This window comes from Psittacula echo (assembly GCF_963264785.1).
Source record: "Psittacula echo genome assembly, chromosome: 23".
In the NCBI taxonomy this organism is placed as follows: Eukaryota; Metazoa; Chordata; class Aves; order Psittaciformes; family Psittacidae; genus Psittacula; species Psittacula echo.
Genome location: NC_137748.1, coordinates 172,227 through 195,842, shown reverse-complemented (window position 1 = coordinate 195,842; position 23,616 = coordinate 172,227). Strand labels below are relative to the sequence as shown.

Sequence of the window (23,616 nt, the reverse complement as noted above, 5' to 3'; positions counted from 1 at the left end):
CAAGTGGTTCACGCTGATGACTGGAAAAGGGGAATCAAAGCCTGTCCCTAAATCTCAACTTCTGAAAGTTTGGGTTCAGGTGAGAGACGCCCAATCCTGGAACAGAGGAGAGAATTGGGTCTGGAATCTGCTCTGGTGGGTAAGTCCCTGGCATGGTGAGGGAGCAGGAGTGAGAGCCAGGATGAGTCTGGTTTCTGAGCAACCTCAATTATCTGTTAATGGCCCAGCATTACATGGGCAAATGTGCTCTAAATTAGTCCAAGTCCCTCTCCTGTAATATCAGCCAAGCTCATCTGAAAGGGACATTTCCTGCGGGCAGGATAAGTAGTTGAGAATGCTGAAAGCTTTTATTTGCCACCATTTTCCTAGAACTTCCAGGGCTCCAAGTGACAGCTTTAGTGCCAAGCAATCCGCTGCTGCAGCAGCCAGACGTTACAGATGGCCTTGGTGGAAACCCCCCCAAAGTCTATGGGCAACAGGCAAACAGGAGAGAGAACGCGCTTTCAGACAAACACTGCAGAGGGGATCCTGAATTAAAGCAGAGAGCCCCGGGAGCAGCGCAGGGAAGCTTTTCACAGCCATTCATGAGTTACTCCTTCAAACAGTTGGATAGAGAATCACGCACACTCCATTCTGAATGGGCAGCTGAGTCCGTCCGCTTGATGTGCATCCATCAGAGCAGGGAGAAAACGGAGCAGGCCCCAGAGGTGGCACAGGGGCAGATGTTGCTGCATCACCGATGGACAATGAATGAGTGCCTGATGCTATTTCGAGTGCTTGATCCTATTTCTGCAGACATTCACCCTCAGTGCTCTGCTGCTGTCGGGCTGCTGCACTGCGTAACCTTCCTCGCCCGCCCGCAGCTCTGTGTTAATACAGTTTGGATGAGGAGCAGCACACGAGCCTCCGGCTGTATGAGAGCTTTCGACTGTGAAAACGATCCTCTCCATCCCCCAGTGTCACTCTGGGTTCACAGGGATGGCAGAGGCTTTCCCATGCTCCAGGTGCCATCCAGTGAGGAAGAGGTGAAAGACCTTTAGCTGAAATGGAGAGGGGCTTTGGGCCAGCAGGGACAGGCCAAGAGGAATGGCTTGAACCTGCCCGAGGGGAGACTGAGCTGAGCTCTTAGGCAGAAGCTCTTCCCTGTGAGGGTGCTGAGGCGCTGGCACAGGGTGCCCAGAGAAGCTGTGGCTGCCCCATCCCTGGCAGTGTTCAAGGCCAGGTTGGACACAGGGGCTTGGAGCAAGCTGCTCCAGTGGAAGGGGTCCCTGCCCGTGGCAGGGGTTGGAGCTGGAGGAGCTTTGAGGTCCCTTTAACCCAAACCAGGCTGGGATTGTGTGAAACGACCACAGGTTGCATCAGCAAGATGCCATGTTCCTGCATCCCTCCTCCTTCAAAGCCTCAGCTCCTATTGGACTTGGAAATGACGAATACCAAGTGCAGAGGCCAAAGTCTCTCCCACATGGATCTCAGAAGAATGCATGACTCCTAGGCTTGATTTCAATTGTCCTTCTGAAGATTTGAGTGTTATTAGCACAAAATCATGATTAAATCCATGCACATCTTTGAGGCAGTTCTTCCCCATGTATAGATCTTATTCTATAAAACAACTTAAAAAAAGACCAGAAATCATAAAAAGAAAGCCACAACCAGAGATTTTCTTGTGTTAGGACCAGCTGCTTCCACGAAACAGGTCTTTTAAAGGTAAAGTAAGATGTAGGTGAGTGAAACACAATGGCAAAGCAGTCTGTTTACAAGTCATTTGGATATGAGAGTAATCCAAAGCTCAACTGTATCTTAAGTATGAACAGTAATTTCCTCCCCTGCCCTGTTGTTAAGCATTTTCCTGCTTTGATTTTCTTCAAAAGCATTCTCTTTGCTTTTTCTACCTATATTAAACTGTATCTCTAATCAGGGTTAAAATGGGGAAGCTTTATGAGTTCTGGTTGCCTTTCTCCTAGCACTCCAAAAAGCCTAAAGCAGAGGAAAATGAAAGCAAGCTTTGGAGCTTAAACCTCACTGTTACAGCAGTCGTGTTTAATTGTTCTCATTAAAGATGTAGGAGCTCATGAGTTGGCAAAAGCTATGAAAGAGACACAATAAACATCAAAAAGGGGGAGGAAACAAGCCAGGAAATGCAAGTTTCAGAAATTAGGAGAATTTACGTGATATCAAATGTACAGGAAAGGTGTTGAATTGAAGCTGCCCATGAAAACAGAGAGCAGTGAGAAGAGAAAAAGACAAACCCCACCGTGCACAGGCTGTGGCTGTTGGGCTTTAGTCCTTTAATTCTTCAGCAGTCTGTTGCAGTAGAACTCGATGTGTTACACACTGGGTATGCTCACATTCCCCCTGTTCCATTCAATTTGATACTAAAACGCCTTTAGCAGCGTTTATGAGCTTTTGCTGGAGCATCTGAAAAGAAGCCAACCGTATCCTGGGCTGCATCAAGAGGAGCGTGACCAGCAGGTCGAAGGAGGTGATCCTGCCCCTCTACTCTGCTCTCGGGAGACCTCACTTGGAGCATTGTGTGCAGTTCTGGTGTCCTCAACATAAAAAGGACATGGAACTGTTGGAACAAGTCCAGAGGAGGCCACGAGGATGATCAGGGGCTGGAGCAGCTCCCGTATGGAGACAGGCTGAGAAAGTTGGGGCTGCTCAGCCTGGAGAAGAGAAGGCTGCGTGGAGACCTCAGAGCAGCTCCCAGTGTCTGAAGGGGGCTACAAGGATGCTGGGGATGGACTCTTCATCAGGGACTGCAGTGACAGGACAAGGGGTGATGGGTTCAAACTGAAACAGGGGAAGTTTAGATTGGATCTAAGGAAGAAATTCTTTACTGTGAGGGTGGTGAGGCACTGGAATGGGTTGCCCAGGGAGGCTGTGAATGCTCCATCCCTGGCGGTGTTCAAGGCCAGGTTGGACAGAGCCTTGGGTGCCATGGTTTAGTGTGGGGTGTCCCTGCCCATGGCAGGGGGTTGGAACTGGATGATCTTAAGGTCCTTTCCAACCCGAGCTATTCTATGATTCTATGATTCTATGATTCTATCTTGTTAAAGGCTATTCATCCCATAGGGCTTTTGTGTCCATCTAATTCTGTCCCGGCAAAGCCCCTGAGTTTTCTTGCCTTCGAGCTGCTCAGAAGTTCTCCACACCCAGCCCTGAAAGGGAAACGCTAACAGCGAGACATCAGCACACCCAGAACAGGGCGATGAGCCCGACGCTGGGCTCAGATGTCATCACAAACTGTACGAAAACGCTTTGCTTTTGCTTGCAAACCAAGCGTGGGTTCTGTGGGGTAGAGCACGGAGTGCTTACTCACGCAGCTCGTCCCTACGATGTCCAGGAGCATGTCTATAGCAAACACCGAGGAGGAGGAGCCCGGAGCTGTTCTCCACACCAGGCTCAGTGTCTGAACAACCAGCAAGTGGGGCCTGATCCTCTGAGAGAGCTTCCTGACTCATTCTGCTCTTGCAGGGGTCAAGACCTAGCACCGTATGAAGCCATTGGGTTTTTAGGTGGCCGCCCCTGCTGAGCTCAGGGTCCCCTTCCTCACCCCTTCCAACTCTCCATCTCTTTGCAGCTTGTTCCTAACCATGACCTCTGGTCCTGATATCTGTGATCCTGCTTAGTACTCCTAAGTTCATAGCAATATCCACCCTGGAGTATCTTCTGTGAGCAACGGGGGTTTAAAATGAACTAATGAGAAGAAAGGAATGATTTTGAAAGGCAGCTAAGACAGTTGTTTAACTTATTTGCTCATTGCTACTTACCTGGTAAGGTTGGGATCATTCAAATCCCATATCTGAGAGTAACACGTTTGCATTTGGCTTTTGCCCTTGTAAAACTCCTGCCTGCAAAGCTTCTAGCCCCAACCTTGACTTTGACCTCGACATTAAATGACCCATTGCAGAGATATTTGATCCATTTTCCATTACTAAGACATTTTTCTTTGTCTCAACTCTGGTTTTGTGATAGGCATTTAAACCAAGTAAACTTCATCTATAGATAAGTTGTGTAGACAATGATTATCGGCTCGGAAGAGATTAACTCCCATTTCTGATGTAAATGCTGAATTGCATTGCTAAACAGGGACTCTGTTCCTCAGCCAGGAGCAAGGACTTCCTTTTCCCTCAAAATAAAATGGAAATAAAAGGGGAAGGAAATTTTCTTTGGTAAATCATTATTAAAGTTAGCATGTTAATAGTCTCCAAAGATGTGAAATTGCCTTCACTGGCGGAGCCAGCCGGTTCCCTTTCACCTTCTGGGTCCTATTACAATTCATTGTCCAGGATTAGTGAAGAGCAAAATGAGAATGCACGTTTTAAATAGACATTTTACCCGTGAACGACAGGCGCTTGCTGCCTTTGCAGATCCCTTTACCGAGGAGCTGATGATGAGGTCTGAAATCGTGACGCTGCCGCTAAAGGTGTCTCTGAATTCCAGCACACACCAGTGACAGGAAAAAGAGCACGTATAAACAGGAATTAAGGCTCGTCCTGGCTGGGAACAATGCTAAATGCCAAACGAGTTATTTCATTGTAGAGCTTATGTTTATAACAGAGCGAAGAACTCAGAGCAAACCTCCGGTTGGAGCGGGACCCGTTCCTTTGTGCCACTTTCTCTCGCAGGGGTGTTCGCCAAAGGACGGATGCTCCCCTTCCGTCAAGCAGGCCTGCAGTGACACCCAGCAACTGCTCAGCTCATTGCAGCCGAGGTCTTCCCAGGCTCTACCCCGCCTGTTGCTTCCAGCCGGGAGGAATTCTTGCACTCCAGCAGGATAGGCCTTCTGCGCATCTCATGGATTGCCATGAGAGTCAGTGCTCCCCCTCAGTGAGCCGAATAGCACTGAGAAATAGCAATTGCCCTGCTGACACCGACACCACCTTGGGATGTAAAATCATGCTTTAGATCAGACATTATCATAGAATTACCATAGGATGGTTTGGGTTGAAGGGACCTTAAAGCCCATCCAGCTCCAACCCCTGCCACGGGCAGGGACACCTTCCACTGGAGCAGCTTGCTCCAAGCCCCTGTGTCCAACCTGGCCTTGAGCACTGCCAGGGATGGGGCAGCCACAGCTTCTCTGGGCACCCTGGGCAAGCGCCTCAGCACCCTCACAGGGAAGAGCTTCTGCCTAAGAGCTCAGCTCAGTCTCCCCTCTGGCAGGTTCAAGCCATTGCCCTTGTCCTGTCCCTACAGGCCCTTGTCCCAAGCCCCTCTCCAGGTTTCCTGCAGCCCCTTTAGGCACTGGAGCTGCTCTCAGGTCTCCCCTTCAGGAGCCTTCTCTTCTCCAGGCTGACCCAGCCCAGCTCTCCCAGCCTGGCTCCAGAGCAGAGCTGCTCCAGCCCTCACAGCATCTCCATGGCCTCCTCTGGCCTCGCTCCATCAGCTCCACGTCCCTCTTGTGCTGCTGCCCCAGAGCTGGACACAGGGAGAATCCCCTCCATGACCTGGAGCTGCAGCCCAGCACAGCATGGTGGGTTCTGGGCTCAAGCGCACACTGAAGCTGGCCCATGGGATGCTTCTCATTGACCAACAGCCCCAAACCATTCTCCTTCATTTTAATTAATTAGTGATAGTGTCACTTCTAAAGAGACCTGTTTAGAATTTACATACCCCCTATGGCCACTGTGCCAGCAGCTCCTGCCCCAGCAGAAACACCTCTGCTAGTTATCTTAGTGAGCAGATTAAATTTACTCCTTAGGTAATATGTAAGGGTTAAAGAACAATTCAAATGCCATAGATGGGACAAGCCCATCAAATAAATATCATAATAAATCAGTATTTATAAGCAGGACGTGGCAGTTTTGCATGATTCACACCCAGTGACTCGCAAAGGTTTTGCACATGTTAAATCTTCACAACAGTACAGTGACAATTACAAACTTCTCATTTTAGGAACAAAGATGGGCACTTCACTGATTTCCACACTGTTCAGGAGATGTTTATGTGCAATGAGGCGACCAGACTTTCCCCCTTAACATACTGCAATTCAAACTGCATAAATTTGAAGGCTCCCTCTTTTGGATACTGGGGAAGCTGTTGTATCCTCCACTCGGCAGCAAAAGTGAGTTCAGAAGGGACAGAGAACAGAACAGCAGGATAATAGCACAGAGAATTGGCAATCAAAATAATTACTCAGTGATTGTTCTCTACTTGCAAGCTTCAGAGAGAGGCATGGCATTTCATCTTGTTCAGGCAGTGCTTTTCGTGTCAATGGAGGTGTTCTAAAGCACCCTTCTTCCTCCATTTACAGATCCCGACTGAGAAAGCCAGACACAACTCTCCTGGCACCTGAATTGCACCAGGAAGCCTTTATAGCAAGTACCCTTTTCATTGTTTTTGATACGCATCCTTTCATTAAAGCCAAAACAAGTGTGCTCAGGTCACACAGCCCTTTTTGTGCTCCTATTGATGTCTTTACAAGTCCAGACACTGACTGCTGATTCCCATAGAAGACGGTAGCTCAAGGTAAGAAGTAGTGAAGTCCATATGGCATTTCTATTGATGATGTCCTGGAACTGCCTCCCCTACTTGGAACCAGTTGGGGTTTTAAGTGCCCTCCTTTAACCTTTCAAATCCCAAGCTATGGAGATGCCTGTGGTTCCTTTCCTGTGTGCTTGGAGGCACAGACAACAGGGACATTCTTTGCTTCTGAGGTTTCTGCTGATTAGAGCTTGAGCTTACAACGTGGTTCGATCCTGCACCCTTTACAGCCAGGAGGTCCAGAGCACACTTCTGATGGAACGCACATGACACCAAACCATTGAGGGCCTTACTTTCAGCTTGAGTGGGATGAGCTTTCGATTAAGTTCTTGTGTTTCATGTTCTGGTTCTGCAACAACCAGCGTGGCCTCAACAAAGAGAAGTCTTCCTTTGTGGGAGAGGGAAGAATGAAGGCAGAAGAACCCAGTTACTCAGATCTTCAGTGCTGACAAAGACACTGAGTGGAGCAAAGCAAAGCAGCTAGAAAATACTGCTGTTCTTTGGAAGTGAAGACAGGAAGCAGCCTGAAGGCTTCACTGTACTGTACGGCAAGAAGCTTGGAGGATTTGTATAACAGCAAAAAAATGGATTTATTGGTACAAATTTGTTGTAGCAACAGTCATGGGTTCAACCTGTGGGCACCCAGAGCCACTGGTTCCTTGGGGCATAGTGGTGGGACTGGGGCAGCACTGAAGGCCAACCTCTTGCTGCCACATCCCCATTTAACCCAAGAAGTTGCTTGTCCCCATCCAGCCCTGTGTCCCCACAAGCTGTCCTGGGCCAGTGCCACCAGCAAAAGGCAGGAGTTTCACCCACAGAACCACCTCGGCTGGGACACTGACCTGCACCATAGGTGATGCTTGGCATCCCCAGCCTGCTGGAGCAGTGACCCCCCTGTGGCCCCACGCTGTGGGACAGCCCATGGGGCCAGCATTCCCCTGGGGTGCAGAGCCCATATGAGGCAGGGGACACAGCACAGGGGCTCCAGGGCCCTGCACGAGCCTCCACACTGCTCCCTGGACATTGATTTTCTCCCAGCTCCTCCGCAGCCGGGATCAGAGCATGGAAAACGGTCACTGCCGGCGGCTGTGGGAGGCAGCGCTGAGCTCCTCCCTCCTCCTCCTCCTCCTCCTCCACAGCCCCCTCTGAATGAGGCAAAGGAACCAGGAGCAGGCGGGAAGTTTTAATTACAAGATTCCAGGCTGGGAGAAGGCAAAGGAGACACTGGATGGGGGACACGGGATGGGGGACAGAGCAGGGACTTGGGGGTCACTATGAGCAGAAGAAACACTTCAGGGGATCGTGGTGGGGCTGCAAAAGGACGTAGAGGAAGGCAGAAATCTGGTAACTGGGGTAGGGACATTGGGAGGGATCCAGGAGCCATCAGCGTAAGAGCTTCATTGGCTGTGGGGCGAGGGCAGGGGGGATAGGGGTGAGTTCTTTGGGGGTCCTCTTGCTGCCCTGCCGGGTGCTGCTCCCCCAACGAGGCTCTGAGGAAGACAAGAGGAGAGAAACAGATGAAACAGCTCCTGGGCAACAGCAGCAAACCCAGAGCCCCTCCTGAGGAGGATCCAAGCCTCCTCCTTCCCACCCCTCTCCAAGGACCCAGCGCCCTTCCCAAGGCTGTGGCTGCAGCCAGGAACAGCAAACCCCAAACGGCATCTTCCAGCAGCACCAAACATCCCATCCCCAGGTGTTTGCCCCCCAGACTAGAATGGGGCTGGCACAGCAGCAGCTTGCAGAGGCAGGGAGCACTCCCATAGCCCATCACGCTGCAGGGAAAGGGGTTCCCTGCATGCCTGGCTGGGTGCGGAGGAGCACAGGACTCACCTGGGATGCGGGAGGGCTGCACAAAGCTCTTGCTGCTGCTCTCACATTGGGCAGTGCAGCTCTGGAGCCCACCCAGGCAAGGGAAGGCGATACTGTGAAAGAGAAAGGGACCATTTCAAACCCCAGAGCTCAGGGCAGAGGCCCCCATCATCCCTTGCTGTCAGAGGTGAGGTGGCACAGATACAGGAGAGGATGGGGGCTCCAGCCCCAGGGGGAAGCAGAGGCAGGAGCTGCCTGCACAGAGCACTGAGGGGCACAGGGTGCTGGTGGCTGTCTCACCTCTCCACTCGCCTCCGCTTCAGTGCAGGTGCTTTGGGGATGGAGGAGCTCTTCATGGCCACCGCTGGCACAGGGGCTCTGTAGCCAAGGAAAAGAGGGTCAGTGTCAGGGGATGGATCCTGACCACCTGCTCTTAGAAGGCTGAGAGGCAACCAGGCAGCGCCATCCCCCTGCAGGGAACAGAAGTCTCCCCTCTAAGCAGAGCTGCAGTGATCCACAAAGGATTCCCCCGGAGAGCAGGGCCGCAGAGGGGAGATTCCCCAGACACACTCAGCCCGTGCAGGGCAGCACTTACTTAGGCATGAAGGGGCCGTCCTGCTTCCTTTGCTGGCACTGCCTGTTCTCCCAGTCCGAGTATTTGTACAGGCTGTCGGGAATGGGCATGATGGCGCGGGGGGATCTGCTGTCCGGGAAGACCTCAAAGGTCACATTGAGCTTGTGAGCAGGCGGGGAGCACTGGTTCTGGGCAGCTGACACTGCCAGGGGCACACGGCTTCTGGTGCCTGGTGCTGGGCAGGATTTGGGGCTGTAACCCAGTGACACCGGGGAGACAGGGGATGCTTCAGCTGCAGGCTCGAGCCAGGGGGTGCCTGGGCTCTGTGCCCTGGGAATCTCCGCTGCCTTCCCACATCTCTCCTGGTGTTTCATCTGCCTCTTGACGCTGCAGCGAGGTCCTGATGGGGAAGCACTGCCCAGCCCAGACTTCCTCCTCTCAATTGGGCTCCAAGTCATGGGCACACGGCTGGAGAATGGAGCAGGCTGCTGCAGGCACTGTGGGGTGGCACTCATCACAAGGGCACCGCACACGGTGACAGATGCCTCATCTAAAGGAGCAGGAAAGCAGCAGTCACCTCTCTGCCTGCAGCTCCCAGGAATCCCCAGACCTCCGGGCATTCCCCTCTCCTCCATCACAGCTCAGTGCACATCTGCCCAACCAGTCCCATGGCAGGCATTTCCCAGCGGCTGTTTCCACCAAACCACATTAAACCCAGAGGAAAAGGGCGAGCACAAGGAATCCTGCCCCTGGCTGCCTAAAGGCACCAGGCTGGTCCCAGAGCAACTGCCTGTGGCAATGCCTGAGCTCTCCCAGAAAAATGGGGTCTGCAGAGCCCACAGCCTTGCTGCTGGGTTCACGTGTTAGCAATGAGGATGAGGAGGAAGAGCTCAGCCCTGGTCACACATAGGCCGAGAACACAGCCAGGGTGACTTGGGCAAACAAACCATGGAGACAAAGGAGAGGGGCCAGCACCAACTGTTCCAGACCCAAATCCTCACCATCACAGCTCCACTTCATCCTCTTAGCTGGGGTGGCCTCACTGAGCTCTGCAGGTCTGCTCAGAGGCACAGCTTGCTCAGGGCTTCCACCAGTGGCCTGAGGGACCAGCTGGGCCAGTTCCTCAAGCACAGACACCAACTCAGGGGTGAGCAGGTTGGCAGCCTTCAGGACGGAATATAGCTTCCAGATGCCACTCAGGCCAGAGGCCACAGGCCTGGGGACAGAGACATGAACCAGTTAGCAGGTGACCTTGAGCCAGTGTCACCAGAAACACAGGCTCAGCACCACCAGCATCATCTCTGAGACACCACCTCAGGTGGGGCAGAGCCCAATAGCAGAGTTTTGGGGGAAGAGAAGCAAATTTGAAGCTGTGAGGTGCCCAAATGTAAATCTCTCCCTAGAGAATACCGAGTTGTGTGTTCACCTGCTGGGTACAAGGGACCAACCAGCACCTACAGACTGTTTGCTGGCCTTCAGACACTCGTTAGCTTGGCTAGAGACAGATCCAGGCCCACGTCAAGGCCAGCTTCCCCCAGGAGGCCTTTCTAAAGAGGTTCATTCTGCCAAGATGCTTGGGGCAGACACAGGTGCTGTGGGAGCCCTGCCAGGGCAGGACGTGGGGCAGCCAAGGCAGGAGGAAAGACTTCAGAGGTAGTTTCAGAACTAACACCACCCACTTAAGGCTCAAACAGTTGCTGTGCCTGGAAACCTTCACAGCTGGCATTTCCAGGAGAGATTATTCCATGGGATTAGATCCCAGGAGCCAAATCCCTTGTTGTACAGGGCAAGCAATCATCTGAAAGCAAAGATGTGGGCCCGTGTTCATCTAAACCATCCCCAGGACGGCTACATGCAACAGCAGGGTGGACAACCCACCTTCCACAGGCAACCAAGAGGACATAGGCAGGGCAGGAGGACACTCACTTCTCTGTGCGGTGGCCGGACGGCCCCTGCAGAGGGCTGTTTCTTCCAAGCCCCAGCTGCTTCAGTTCCAGCCGCAGATCTGCCCGATGGTATGCTCTAGGGCTGCTGGTAAGCATTTCCTCTGGAGCCTGGAGCAATCACCCAAAATTCCTTACCCATCTAGCCCAGGGTTAGCCCACATTTCAGCTGAGTTTGGTCCCCAAAATGCTTGTTACCTGGGAAGTTAAGGGGTTTTGCTAGCAAACCACAGCCCAGCACGTGCTGAGCCAGGACACACGGACCCGCTGAGCTCCTGCCATCTCCCAGCAGGCCCAGTGTATCCCGTGAGAGCCCCAGCTTCTTCTGGGCCCTGCTCATCATGCCAAGCCCTCCTGTGCTGCCCATCCCTCCTCTCACCTCATCCTCCAGTTCGAGCTGCACCTCAACAGGCAGACCAGCTTGCAGCTCCTGCTGCTCTCCATCATTCTCCCCCTGATCATCAAGGGCCAAGCATGTCTCTGGCACCTCCAACCTACAGAAGACAGAGAAGCAGGCACTGAGCCAGAGAAGATCCTCTGCTGAAGCACCATTTTGCAGGAGAAGTTTTGGGATGGATCAAACAGAAGATTGGGCCTTTCCAACGAAGCTTCCCTTGGTGCTTGTGTGCTCTGCTCCAGCAGCCTCAGAACCAAACCCAGCCACAGTCGAGATGATGCTGCACACCAGCAGCTCATCTGCTTTCTGACAGGCACCTAGGCTCTTACCAGCACCAAAACCCTGCAGGCTCCTTGACGCAGGGGACACCAGGAGCTCACACACAAAAGCTCTGTTGCTTCTTTTCCCCTCATCCTCACCTGGGCAGCTCCACTGGGCTCACTCTGGAGGGAGCCTGTGGCACTGGTGCCTGGGTCTCTGCCTCTCCGGTAGCACCCTCATAAGCACACAGCTTTGCCTGCAGCTCTGCCACCTGCAAGGACGGATCTTCTGTTTGCTCAGATGGTTTTATGACCCCTGGAACTCAGAGGTTTGCATCCCAAACAGATCATAGCTAAAGACAGAGCCCTGCCCTCCCCACCAGCATCTCACCTCCCCTTTCAGCTGCTCACAGATCTCGACATATTCACACATGTGGTAGTCAGAGCTGCACGTGTTGCTCTTCAGCTGCAGAGAAAGGGATGAGACAAAGGTTAAAGAAGCACTGGGGCAGCACATACCCTCTCCTGACACCGGAGTAGGGCAGCTCCTCAGCCTCCTCCAGGATCCACAGTCCCCAGGGTGGCTGCAGCAGCCACAATCCACACTCAGGGACCTACTGCCACAGCCACAAGCCTTTTCAGGCTCTGGGCTGAGGAGCTTTAGCAGAAGCCTGGGCACATACTGTCTGCAGCTCCATCAGCTGCTTTCTGCCCAGAGCAGCACCCCCAGGGCTGGAAAACTCACGCTGCATAAGGGAGGCTCCCACTAATCTACCCCAGCATGCAGCAGACTCCCTCCCAGCCATCAGCAGCTCCCAAACACACAACGCATCACCACAACAGGAGCTCCTCACCGACAGCCTGATCTCCTTGGCCCTGCTGGCATACTTGAGCGTGTTGTAGGTGTCCTCATAGGCCAGCGCAGAGGGGCTCACCGCCGCCACCATGACGGTGCGGCAGTTGCCACCCAGGGAGTCCTTCAGCAGGCGCGTCAGCTTGCTGTCCCGGTACGGGATGTGGCTTTTCTTGCTCTGGAGCAAGAGATCAAGGATCTGCTCAGCTTTTGGCCCTTGGGCACTCAGCTCCTAACCCTGAGTCACAAGGGGATGGCTGCGCTCACCCCACAGCACCAGCAGCACTGAAACTGGAGGACATCCCTCACATTCAGCCAGCCCAGGGAGCCAGAGCCCAGCAGGGCCATGTGGGGAACAGCGTTACCTTTGCATCGGCCAAGGCATTGATGACGTTGATGAGGGCCAGCAGCGAGCGGTTGATGTTGGCACCCTCCCGGAGCCGCTCTCCCCTGGTGTTGGCGACCGACGCTCGCTCTGAGCCTGCCAGGTCGATCAGGCTCATCTTGGCCACCTTCAGACCCCGAGGGAGGCTGCCAGTGCAGTCCTGCTGCTTCACATGGATCTGAGAGGACAGAGACGGGTGAGGCTGCAGCTCCACAAGGCACATGGGGCCGCTGGCTGGAGGCAGCTCAAGAGCAGGGCAAGAGGTTGATGTTTAGAACAGGATGGATCATGTGGGCTGTGAGGCAGAGAGGAGCCTGGCACACCAAGAAGACAAGCCGAAAATTCAGTGATGGCACAAAGAGCAAAACCTTTGGTGTTGGGTCCCCAAAGGGCAAAACACCACCCAGAGCTCCAGCCCCAGTGGCTTTTGTCAAACTCAATACACCAATGGGGGGCTACAAGCCCCCAAAAGACAGTGGCTCTCTGTGCCCCCTTGCAGGCATCAGCCAGGGCTTTCAGTGCTGAGCCCAGATCCCACCTGGTCTGGGCAAGGAGGGACACAGCCACCAAGACTCATCTGGCACCATCGCTCCTTAACTTCCCCTTCTGCATCCCTAAAGGTCTCCCTGGAGAATGCAAATGCTTTCCCCACAGCCTTAAAACACACTCAGCCCCCAAGGAACAACGCCTGCGTGGACTGGAGGTGCCACGGAAGTGCTGGAGCCCAGGAACAGGTCCTGCATCCTCACCAGACTGTTGTGTGCCTGCCAGGAGGCAAAGCTGGCAGCGGGAAGGGCAGATCCAGCACAGCGAATGGATTCACAGCAGGCAGGAATCCAGCACCCACCAACAAACCAGCTGGGATGCTGGCTGCAAAAGCATCCAGACACCTGGACTTTCCCCTGCAAGCAGCCACGGCTGAGACACCAGGTTCAGACTGAAATTGCAGTCAGAGCCCCCCGGCTCCCCACGCAGCCGTGACTGCCCTGCTCATTCAGGAGAGGGCCTGGCTGGAATTGAAATCAACTGGCAGGTTTGCACAGGAGAGCACCAAGAAACTGAGGAGCCTATTTACAGAGCCCCTGGCGGAGTGTAATTCCCAGCTCAGAGCCAAGGAAGACACGATGGAGGAGACAGCCTGCTCAAGGCACGAGCGCGAACCAGCCCCTCTGCTCTGGGTCACGTTTTAGGTACAGCTCCCACATGTTGAGTCAACAAGAGTCAAAAGCATACAGTGAAGTTTCAGCCCCAACAGACAGAACACCAAGCTGAGAGCATGGAGCTGGCTGGGAGGTGTGGCCACCAGCATGACCAGTACGCTCTGTCCTGTGGCAGCGTGGCCAGTGCCCTGTTCAGCCCCATACCTCTCTTTTCAGGGCTACAACCACTCTGCTTTACCCCATGGCACATGAGGAGCAGTGGCAGGAACCCCAGTCCTGGCATGGGCTTGCTTCCTCATCTCTTTTTAAGCACAAACCCCCAGTGGCACTGCATCCACCAGCCCTCACCTGGAAGATGGCATGCGAGCGGGAGGAGACAGCGTTGGCATCAGTGGGATGCTGCGTCCGATTTTTGTTGCCATTGGCCAACATCTCCAGGAGCTGCTCTGCTGATGCAGGCTGGGAGAGAACAGGGAGAGGGATGACACAAGCGTGCCCCATCTGCAAGCACAGACACAACCCGACACGGAGCACCCACAACTCTGGCATCCTGCAGCACTGGGGGCTGCGTTTCAGGTCAGGGTCATGATTGCTGCCAGCCAGGAGCTGTGCAGACGGCACCCCCCTATCTCCATACGCCCCCTATCTCCAGGACACATCTGCTTTCAGAACTGGTGGAGGTGCAGCACTGCCCACTTTTATACCTGTTGTGCCCATTTTAATACCTACTTGGTGGAAGGAGAGGCCCTGAACCACAGCTCCTCGCTCAGGATCCTCCCGGATAGCTAGAGGTCCCTTGGGCTCCAGCAGGTCATATATCTGTTCGTTGTACACCTGAAGGAGGGAACTCAGTGTAAGGCTGAGCTTTGGTTCCCCACTGGTGAGCAGGGAGAGGAGCTTTGTACCCCAGGGTCACACATGACCTTGTGGCCCACTCCCAACACCACCTCCAGGACGTCACTACCCCGAGAGCAGCTGATGGTGCTCTAGGGGACAGCTCAGGAGGGCTTTCAAAGCAACTCACTTTGCCACAGCTCCTCTAAAGCCTTTCCAGCCAGGAACCCCTCATTGCTACATGCACCATGGCAAGGAAGAGAAAATGCCACGACTCCAGACAGGAGAAACCAGTAACACCAGTTCATTGGACTGGGAGGGTGAGCTTGCTTCCGGTTGGGCTCTAGGGCTGCCCTGGGAACACTGGGCACCCTGAACACCCTGAAAATGGCCCTACAGGGTCTGCATCAAACCCAAATCTTAGGGACAGTGACCCAGTTGCGGCAGCTGCAATGCACCTCCTGGTAGGAGACTAGGACCTCACAGCTCTTCTCCTGCTTTCTGGCCTCCATCCTCTTGTACAGCTCCACCATAGCGAAGTACATGATGCCAGGGCTGTGCTCCGAGCCCAGCATGGTGTGGGTTTTCCCTGCTCCGGTCGCGCCATAGGCAAACACTGAGAGGAGAAAGGGTGGATGGTTGAAAGAAGGAATGGGAGCAGCAGAACGTCTTCTTGCTAGAGAGGAGACGTGGAGATCTTCCTGCAGCAACCCCTGCAGCAGGGCTCACTCACAGGCTCCCAGAGAGGAGGCAAAGCTCATTACCATCTGCATGACCTGCAATAGCCTTCAGTGCAGGGTATTTCCTCATTGCAGCCTCTCCAATTTAGCAGAAGCAGAGTGAGTCCCCAAACCATCACCGCGTGGGTGCTTGAGTCACCTCCAAACTCTTCCCTTTAATAAACCAAGCAGCCCCATTCCCCCATCTCTCACCAGAATGCGTTTCTTCATCCAGCCCTCGTAATTCATCTCATTTTTCCACCCCAGTCTTTCAACACCCTCTTTAAATCATCACCATCAGACCAGGACACACTAATCTAGAGAGCCTCAGCCCTTCTCCCTGTTAGCAGCACTCGGGCCTCGCGACTCTCTCATTTGAGAATCCTGGACTTCTTTTATGCAGATAAAGACACCAGACGTGCCTGCCAGGTGGGCACGGTGACAGAGGCAGCCTTCAGCGCCTCGCACAGCACATGGGCGGCCAGGAATAGCATCCTGCAATGCCAGTGCCTGGCCCCGCACACGATGAAGCAGGAGCACAGTGTCTCCCGCTCGGTGCCTGCCTCGCACAAGTGATGTGTTCATTAAGGCACCGTCTGCTGCCAGCCTGCAAACGGCACAGGGGCTGCAGCACCACCAGAGGAGCTTTCAGGCCCAGCTTCATGGAGCTGCCAGCCTGGGAGATGCTCAGGAGGGGCACAGCAACCCCCAAAGCACCCTAAGATGTGGCTGCTTCACCCCAGATCCCACTCCAAAATTCAGCATCCCCTGTGGATGCAGCCCTAGATCCAACCTCCCTTCACTTCTGACACAGTGCTCTGCTGACTCCCGTTCAGGTCAGTGCCCACCAGAACCCACAAGTCCCTCCCAGTCACACAGATCCCAGCCTGTACCCAGCTCCTGGATCATCCCAGCACAAGCGCAAAGCTTTCTACTCATCTGTGTTAAACTACACATCGTTCTTGTTCACCTCTCCCACCCAGCCAGGTCTCTCCCACAAACCACATCCCATCCTGATCACACTTGCCATCACTAAGGGATGCCACCAACAAGTTTAAGGCTGCAGGTTATGCACTGCTGTTGTGCCTCCCCCCCTCCCCACTCCCAACTGCCTGGGGGCTTCCAAAATAAACCCACAGCTCCACCAAGCAGATGGGGCAGGAGCTCCCAAAGGATCAAAGACATTCACCAGGTCTTACCAGAGCAGTTGTAGCCATCGAGGACGCTGTCCAGCAGCTCGGAGGTGGTGTGCTGGAACACCTCCTCCTGCGTGGCCTCTTCCCCAAAGACCCGGTCAAAGACAAACTCCAGGCCCTTGCCCTTGGGCCCACGCGCGGGCAGCAGCGCGCTGCCGGCGGCAGCACCGGGCTCCGCGGGGTTGAGGACCATGACGTGCTGGTTAACGACGTGCACGACCGGGGGCAGGGCCCGCTCACTGCGGGCCAGGGGCCGCACACGCACCACGACAGCCACGGTGCCCTCCTCGGGCGGGGGGCACGGCACCATGGTGGCAGCAGGGACAGGCACAGGCTGCTGGGACGCCTCAGCTCTGAGCTCCAACGTCTGCACAACGGACCTCGCACACTCTGGGGGAGGGCAACGGCTCAGCGCGGGTGAAGCGGTTGAAGGGGACGGGGGGGTCTTGAAGCTGGGCAGGGCCTTGCACACCCACCCCTGCCCTAACCCCAGAGCCACCGGCATAACCCCCAACTGCCTCCCCAACGGCCCCACATCCCCTCCACCCCAGCATCGATCCCCTCCCTTCCAGGCCCCCACAGCCATTACCCCCTCCGGGCCCCCCCAGGCACTCATCCCCGCCAGGCCCCTGTCCCACAGCCCTTCCTAACGCCTCGGACCCCTCACCCCGCCTCCCCTCGAGAACCACATCACCCCACAACCCCTACAGACGCCCCACATCGCCCCCTCAGCCCCACTCGCTCCCCTCAGGCTCCTTTCCCCTCCCTCAGAGCCCCGCCACAGCACCCACCTCCACTCTCCCCACCGGCCGCCGCTCCGTATTCAAACGGCTGCTCCGGACCGGCCCTCTCTCCTGATTGGTAGCCTTGCCACGCCTCCCCTGCCCATTGGCTCCCAGCGCCACGCGCCGCCCCAGGTGCCCCATGGGAGTTGTAGTCCCGCCGTGCCCTGGCCGGCCGCCATCTTGCCCCCCTGTGCTCAATGCCCATCCCTGCCGTGGCCGCCGTGCCGGGGCGGGCCCTGAGGCGGCAGAGCCGGCCGTGCAAGCGGACAGAGAGCAGAGGAGGGCCCGCGGGGGGCTGAGGGGCCTGGGGTCTGCCCCCAGTGCCGGCTGGTGCGGTGGCTGCAGCCACCCCAGGCCTTAATGGGCCCTCCTCAGCTGACAGCCCTGGCACTAATGAGCCTCCCGGTTAATTTGGTCTTGGAAGGCAGCCGCAGGGACAGCGAGAATGAAGACCCCAGGCCCACTGGAGGAGAGGATCTGGTTCGAGAGCATCTTAAGAACCTGAACGTGCACAAGTCCATGGGACCTGATGAAATCCATCCGCGGGGCCTGAAGGAGCTGGCGAATGAAGCTGCAGAGCCACTGCCCATCCTATTTGAAAGATCCTGGCAGGCAGGTGAAGTTCCCGACGACTGGAAAAAGGGAAATATAACCCCCATGTTGAAGCAGGGGAAAATGGATCCCCCAGGGAATTACAGACCAGTCAGTCTCACCTCCGTGCCTGGTGAAATCCTGGAGCAGATTCTCCTGGAAGGCATGCTAAAGCACATGGAAAACAACAAGGTGCTTGGTGACAGCCAGCATGGCTTCACTAAGGGGAAATCCTGCCTGACCAATCTGGTGGCCTTTTTTGATGGGGCTGCGGAACTGATGGACAGGGGCAGAGCACTTGATTACCATAGGATGGTTTGTGTTGAAGGGACCTTAAAGCCCATCCAGTTCCAACCCCTGCCACGGGCAGGGACCCCTTCCACTGGAGCAGCTTGCTCCAAGCCCCTGTGTCCAACATGGCCTTGAACACTGCCAGGGATGGGGCAGCCACAGCTTCTCTGGGCACCCTGTGCCAGCGCCTCAGCACCCTCACAGGGCAGAGCTTCTGCCTAAGAGCTCATCTCAGTCTCCCCTCTGGCAGGTTCAAGCCATTCCCCTTGGCCTGGCCCTACAGGCCCTTGTCCCAAGCCCCTCTCCAGGTTTCCTGCAGCCCCTTTAGGCACTGGAGCTGCTCTCAGGTCTCCCCTTCAGGAGCCTTCTCTTGTCCAGGCTGCCCCAGCCCAGCTCTCCCAGCCTGGCTCCAGAGCAGAGCTGCTCCAGCCCTCACAGCATCTCCATGGCCTCCTCTGGCCTCGCTCCAGCAGCTCCACGTCCCTCTTGTGCTGCTGCCCCAGAGCTGGACACAGGGAGAATCCCCTCCATGACCTGGAGCTGCAGCCCAGCACAGCATGGTGGGTTCTGGGCTCAAGCGCACACTGAAGCTGGCCCATGGGATGCTTCTCATTGACCAACAGCCCCAAACCATTCTCCTTCATTTTAATTAATTAGTGATAGTGTCACTTCTAAAGAGACCTGTTTAGAATTTACATACCCCCTATGGCCACTGTGCCAGCAGCTCCTGCCCCAGCAGAAACACCTCTGCTAGTTATCTTAGTGAGCAGATTAAATTTACTCCTTAGGTAATATGTAAGGGTTAAAGAACAATTCAAATGCCATAGATGGGACAAGCCCATCAAATAAATATCATAATAAATCAGTATTTATAAGCAGGACGTGGCAGTTTTGCATGATTCACACCCAGTGACTTGCAAAGGTTTTGCACATGTTAAATCTTCACAACAGTACAGTGACAATTACAAACTTCTCATTTTAGGAACACACAGCCCTTTTTGTGCTCCTATTGATGTCTTTACAAGTCCAGACACTGACTGCTGATTCCCATAGAAGACGGTAGCTCAAGGTAAGAAGTAGTGAAGTCCACGTGGCATTTCTATTGATGATGTCCTGGAACTGCCTCCCCTACTTGGAACCAGTTGGGGTTTTAAGTGCCCTCCTTTAACCTTTCAAATCCCAAGCTATGGAGATGCCTGTGGTTCCTTTCCTGTGTTCTTGGAGGCACAGACAACAGGGACATTCTTTGCTTCTGAGGTTTCTGCTGATTAGAGCTTGAGCTTACAACGTGGTTCGATCCTGCACCCTTTACAGCCAGGAGGTCCAGAGCACACTTCTGATGGAACGCACATGACACCAAACCATTGAGGGCCTTGCTTTCAGCTTGAGTGGGATGAGCTTTCGATTAAGTTCTTGTGTTTCATGCTCTGGTTCTGCAACAACCAGAGTGGCCTCAACAAAGAGAAGTCTTCCTTTGTGGGAGAGGGAAGAATGAAGGCAGAAGAACCCAGTTACTCAGATCTTCAGTGCTGACAAAGACACTGAGTGGAGCAAAGCAGAGCAAAGCAGCTAGAAAATACTGCTGTTCTTTGGAAGTGAAGACAGGAAGCAGCCTGAAGGCTTCACTGTACTGTACGGCAAGAAGCTTGGAGGATTTGTATAACAGCAAAAAATTGGATTTATTGGTACAAATTTGCTGTATGAATTCTTTCAAGCTACGCTCAGATTTGTACATGAGCCCTCTGAATTCTTGTCTGATGACCACACTTCCTAACTCCTCAATTTCACATAACTTTGAAACCTATGACTTAATAAATTACAATTCTTTTTACTGTGTGTGATGAGAGGGTGTCATCTTGCAGGTCTTAAGGCACTTAATATCCCCTATGCTGCGTGCTAACACTGTGCTGGTTATTGTCCAGCTGATCTAGAAGGATGGCTGTGCTCAGTGGGCTCCAAGTTGGTTCTTACAAACTATCTGCTAACTGGATTAGCAGGTACCCATGACCTACACATGCTAATATGACCAATAACCTCCCAAGGGAAGAGCACCTAGCACATTTGTGATTATTCCTGAACAAAGCTACTTACTAAGCAGACTGCATCCAGAGAACGGCGCATTCCTCCTTTTCATCCAGCAAAGATGAATAACTTCTGAGTCAGGCTTACGCCTGGATTCTGGGAATGAGGAAACAAAGATCTTGTGGTTGCTCGTTGTGCACAAACTGGTTCTTGTCAGAGCAGCGGTTTTTAGCATGGGGTGGAATGAAAGCAGCTGCCAACTGCAATTTGCTTCTAAAGGGCAGCGTCCACTGCTCACATCCATGCGTGGCTGCGGCTCGAGGAGCCCTGGCCATGGATACACCACAGCCACCGAGTCTATTCTTTGTCCTGACCGCTTGACACGGTCAGAGCTGAATGGGAAAGGGCAGGCTTCTCGCCCTTTCCCTGCACACTGCTTACTACTGCTTGTAGACAACACCACCAGTGTGCCTTCAGCAGGGCTGAGCATGGCACAGCGGCTTCTGTGCTGCCGTAGGGCTCCCAAATGTATTTGAGCACTTCCCATGCACTGTGGATCCTGGGACCATCTCAGTGCAAGGGTAAAACTACTCAGTGTAGATGATGAGCAAGTCCTAAGCACCTGAGGTCTGCTCTCACCTATCAGTGCAGGGAAAATCGAGAGAATTAACCTCTTAGGGCAGGATTCTGCTCACCAGCGTTGGCTACAATGTAAGTGCTGCAACTCATCATCTGCCACAGGGTTCTTGTTCTATTCTGAAAAGGGCCCTTTGGGTCACTGTTATCTCACCCAGTTTAGACCTATTAGTGCCCAAGGAGTGTGTTGGAGCTGCCAGCAATGGGGGCCTCAGGTTGTGCCAGCACCCCAGATTGACTCAGGTTTATGAGATGAAGCCCACCCTGGAGTTGAGGTGCATTGTGCTGCACGTCTTAGACATGCTATAAAGTGCTCTGGAAATAAACCCAGCATTCCTCTTTGGAACCCTCACCACTAGTCCAGGGACTGGCAAGGAGCATCCCTGACAGTGACTTGAGTGTCCTCCAAGGTGCGGCCTTCCCTGTCTGATCCCTAAATAGTCAGTAGGGAAATTAAAGGGGATTAAAATAACAAGGTTATTTCACATCCTTCTCCAGATGAACTCAACCTGGACCAGACCTCATGGACCCTTCTAATGACTCCCTTAAAAGGGGTTGTGCTCCATTCAAGTTTAGAAAAGCAGATGAAAGGTGGAGACTTCATCTCAGCGAGAAAGGGCCTTTGGTTACTATAAGCTACTATTTTCTCCAAAGGCTGCATTTCTTGTAGGTTAAATATATATATACACAACATATTCTGTGCTTCCCCATTTAAAATCATCAAGTTTTACCAGGCTTCTTTTAAAGAGAAACCCCATTCCTGAAGCCAGGTCAGTTGAGAGCTGATCCCAAGAGCGTTTCAGCTCTTGACAGAGGATGCCTGGAGCATCCCTTCCCCTGTTTCAGTGTGGAGTCACTCAGCATCGTTTCCACTCCTCTTTGCAGTTCAATGGAGCAGCCCTGGCTGCCCCCATGAGCTCCTCTCACCTCTTGGTTGACGCTGTCAACTCGCTGCCTCAGAAGAGCTCTTGTGCCATGGCTGTGGTGCAGCGCAGCCCTGCAGTGCCTGGAATGCTGGTGCTATGGTGGATGTGCCTGTTCACCGCTCTCATACAAGCTATGGGATCATAGACTGGTTTGGAGTGGAAGGGACCTGAAAGCTCATCCAGTTACAACCATCCCCTACTGACTGTCCCTACAAGCCCTTGTCAGAGATCAACACAACAGCCCCCTCACCTGGGCAGCCTTTGAGCCTCCTGTGCTAGAGACAGGTAGGTGGAATTCCAGCTTTGTATTTGTTCCTTGTGAGGGACACAGGGAAAGCCAAGTTTTGGTTTTCCCAAGTGAAAATGGGAAAGAAAAAAAGGAGGGAAACAGGTGGGGAAGGAAATTTTATTTCCAAGCTTCTAAAAGGATCTTACAAACCACAGAGAGTTAAAAAAAATGCAAAACTATATATATATATTATATATATATATAATTGACAGGGTCCTTTTAAGCAATTCTTCACATTATTCTAATGGTGATAGGAAATACCACTTGACCATGTATGTGTTTTTCCCGGAATCCTGATCACTGCCGACAGCTGAAGAACCTCTTCCCATACAGCATCTCCCCTGGACCGTACGGATTCCTTCTCTTGGAAGCAAAGAAGAAGGAGGAAAGAGAACAAACTCATCAAGGAGGAAAAAAAGCCATTCTCTTGAACAAGGTGTTCTCAAGCAGGGCTGTGTGAGAGCCGGGTGCGATGCCTCTATGGGATCTTGTGCCTAACCCCAGCACTCCACACCTCTCAGTAACTCATCCCATCCCAGCCATTGCCACCTTCCCAAGGTCTCACGTCCTTCTCCAAACGAGTCCCCAGTGCTCCTCAGCTGCACTCCTCAAGCTCAGCCCCACTCCTTGCCCTCTCCTTCCCACCAATCCAATCCTCAACCTTTATTCTGCAGGACTTCCCAACAGCTCTGCTCATCCAGGAGTTCATCCCGGCTCTCCATCCCCACCAGCAGCACTGCTTCCGCCTTGGCATCCCTCCTGCAGGGACTGGCTGCTGGGTACATCCACACCCGCTGGGGATGAGGAGGGATTCACACTTGGCTGCTCAGGATCTGGCACCCACATCAGGAAGCCATGGGCCCGTGGACAAAACCAACAGCTCCAAACCAGAGAGGACCTCAGGAAATAAATGCAGAGAAAGCCAAGACAGAGAAATGGAGCTGGGGTAGCTCCAGATTCCTGCTCGCCCTGAAACATCGTGGCTGCTTTTAGACATTGCCAGAAAGTAAACAAAACCCCAATGATCCCTTGTTCCCCCCATCCCACCCCCCCAACAGTTAAACACTTAATGTCCAGCTTAAGTGAAATCAACAGGTTTGAAAACCCACACAGATGGCAAAAAGGAGAGCAACAACAACGAGGCAGTTCCTGTTGTCCTCACAACAAAAACCCCAACTCGAGCCTCGGAGGCAGAGGGCTAAATGCAACGTCTCTTTAAGGGCTGTGCCACCCCACTTCGGAGCTTGAAGGGGCTCCTTGGGTCCCATTCCCAGCAGGGAACCAAACGTCTCTCACTGTCCACATCCTCTGTCCGACCCTAGCACCAGGGATGCTGCTGCTACTGCAGGCAGCTGATGGAGGATGGCTCAGCCCCGGGGTACCTGCTCCTGCCTGCACAGCTCAAAGCCCTGCACCACCTTCCTCCTCCTCTACATCCTACACGTAAAACAGGCAGCCAC

The 23,616-nt window shown here is 53.7% G+C and overlaps 1 protein-coding gene across 1 annotated transcript; it reads right to left on the bottom strand.

The window, feature by feature from the left end:
- Positions 1–3,135: 3,135 nt before the first annotated feature.
- On the bottom strand, positions 3,136–16,926 carry LOC308229296 (kinesin-like protein KIF18B; the record flags this gene model as incomplete). Its single annotated transcript, XM_080633251.1, has 17 exons — positions 3,136–3,158; positions 3,316–3,409; positions 6,780–6,874; positions 8,317–8,408; positions 8,596–8,673; positions 8,891–9,419; positions 9,871–10,085; positions 10,796–10,923; positions 11,192–11,306; positions 11,629–11,741; positions 11,861–11,935; positions 12,324–12,500; positions 12,688–12,885; positions 14,216–14,326; positions 14,597–14,701; positions 15,160–15,317; positions 16,620–16,926. 17 exons carry the CDS (start codon positions 16,924–16,926, stop codon positions 3,136–3,138), a joined length of 2,613 nt encoding a protein of 870 aa, XP_080489377.1.
- Positions 16,927–23,616: the final 6,690 nt, after the last annotated feature.